Source organism: Pediculus humanus, genomic scaffold (genome assembly GCF_000006295.1).
Source record: "Pediculus humanus corporis 1103172108202 genomic scaffold, whole genome shotgun sequence".
NCBI lineage: Eukaryota > Metazoa > Arthropoda > Insecta > Psocodea > Pediculidae > Pediculus > Pediculus humanus.
The window spans coordinates 207,666-210,083 of NW_002987772.1; the positions used below are offsets into that span (position 1 = coordinate 207,666).

Sequence of the window (2,418 nt, forward strand, 5' to 3'; positions counted from 1 at the left end):
TATGATAATTAGGCATTGAATAATCGACTTCATTTTTTTTTTTAAATTTGTTACGTAAAAATTATTAATAAGAAAAATTTTTTGTCTACCACCACTTTAACAAACTTGGCAACCGCGCACAACATTTAAAATTTGATTAGATACAAGTGGTTGAATTGTAGAGCATTAGAGGAAACCATAATTTTTTTTTTTCCAAGTTTAGTAATTATTATACTGATTATTTATTTTATTAAATTGAAATAATCATGGTTGCTGATATTTACGGTTTTGCTTATGCTGCAACAGTTGCTGCTGGAGGAATTATGGGATATGTAAAAGCTCGTAAGATTATTTTTAATCCTATTTTTTTTTTTTTTCTTTTGATGTAATAATTGTACTTGATATTTAATTGGTTTTTTATCTTTTTCTAAATTCATTAAAATATATTCAATTTGTAATTTTAGAAAGCTTACCTTCATTGGCTGCTGGATTAGTATTTGGGGGTTTGCTGGGTTATGGAGCATATCAACTCACTAAAAATGCCAATAGCTATCAACTTTCACTCGGAGCAAGTTTATTTCTTACAGTTATAATGGGATATAGATTTGTTAACAGTGGTAAAATTATGCCAGCTGGAGTGGTTGCTGGTTTAAGTTTAATAAATGTTTTGAGACTGTCTTACAGAGCTGCAATGCCGATAAAAGAAGGTTAAAATTTTTCACAGCATAAAAAATTTTTTTAACCCATACAAATTTAATATATTAATCGATAGGCATTATTGTTGTAGTGGGCCACACACACACACACACTAACAATAATAACTGTATTATTAGCTTTAGAATTTAATATATATTTTTTAATTAAATTTTAAAAACTAGAATTTTTTTAAAAATCTGATAATATTTCATAAGCGAGTTAAAAATCTTTTTCAAAATTTAAAATAATGACAAAATTTATAAATGAAGTTATCGCAAGTCTTACAAAAATGATTTAAATCATTTAATTAATAATTTAAACTTATGCATTGCGACTAAAAAAAGTCTTAAGTCAATTTAAAATTAATTTTTTGAAAATTATATATGAATTATTGACTCAATCAATATTATTATCGAATAAATATTTGTTCAACATAACCAAGCAGCCAATATTTAATGGTACAAAGACAAAAATATACTTTCTAAAATTTTTTGTAAGATTTACTGTTGAGCTAACATTAAAAAAATCTTGGAAAAAAAAAAAAAAAGCGGGCTGCAGTTAAAAACTTGGAAAACATTTAAAGATAATTAAAAATTATTATTAATAAAATTAAAAAAAACTTACATATTTGAAAAATTTCTTCGATTGTCACCGGAAAAATTTTTTTTTTCACTAAGAAATTAAAATTTTAGGATCACTAAAAAGAATAAACGTCATGTAACGTCTTTACATGTGATGTGCCGCCAAATTTCGTGGAAGCAGAACAATTCGTTAAAATGGCGGCGTAAAATGAATCCGTGCATTGCGAAATTATGTCAACGACGTCGATTTGCTTAAAACAGTTACCATTCAAACTAGTCGTAGTTAGCAGATGAGGGTAATTTCTTATTAACATAATTATAATTTTTTTTATATATTTTTTAAAATTAAATCATTATAATTTATTTCATATTTCATTATTGTTTTATTTCAGTCCGGCTTTATACCGACACTTTCATTTTGCTATAAAAAAAGTTTTACTTGACATTATTAAAAATTACAATTATCCATAGCGATATAAAGAATAAGGTAGAGTTTTGGACTGTCAAATTATTACTTGAAGGAAAATTATTCGTAAAGTAAGTTTTATATGTCAAAAGAAATTGATCGTTACTGTATGATGTCAAATGATATATATATTTAAAATAATGTTGCATATTTCAAACCCTTTTGTAGATGTATGTGCTTTACTTGTTATACTGCATGATTGTGTATGTGTTTTCGACAAACACAGTTTCATTTTTTATTTTTTTATTTCCAAGTTCTTACATTGTTTCCTCCAGTGTTACAAATTTAAATTATCCTAATAATTTTTTAAGGAAAAACTTCCAATATAATCACTTTTTTTTTGCTCGATTTAATTCCATATTTATTTAAATTAGGTTTTGCATTTCTTTCCATACATAATTATAAAATAAAGCTGCCATTCTTCCAACCACAAGTTTTTACTTTTAAATTCATTAATAATAAAATTGCATCAGAGTAAAAAACCTGTTTTAGTAAAAAAAAAAAACCATATTTAAACCTTCAATGTCAAAATTCATATTCATTATTTATTTTTAAAAATCAATCAATCAATTTTTTATTATTATTATTTATTACAATCGAATAAAACTTTCCATTTCGATGTGTCATTTTAAATATTTCCTTTAATGGAAAAACGGAAAAATTGGTTTCGATTGTTACAATAAGTAAATTTATTAC

The 2,418-nt window shown here is 24.6% G+C and overlaps 1 protein-coding gene across 1 annotated transcript; it reads left to right on the forward strand.

Moving 5' to 3' along the window:
- Nucleotides 1–245: 245 nt before the first annotated feature.
- Phum_PHUM433200 (transmembrane protein 14C, putative) lies at nucleotides 246–691 on the forward strand (the record flags this gene model as incomplete). Its single annotated transcript, XM_002429395.1, has 2 exons — nucleotides 246–321; nucleotides 444–691. 2 exons carry the CDS (start codon nucleotides 246–248, stop codon nucleotides 689–691), a joined length of 324 nt encoding a protein of 107 aa, XP_002429440.1.
- Nucleotides 692–2,418: the final 1,727 nt, after the last annotated feature.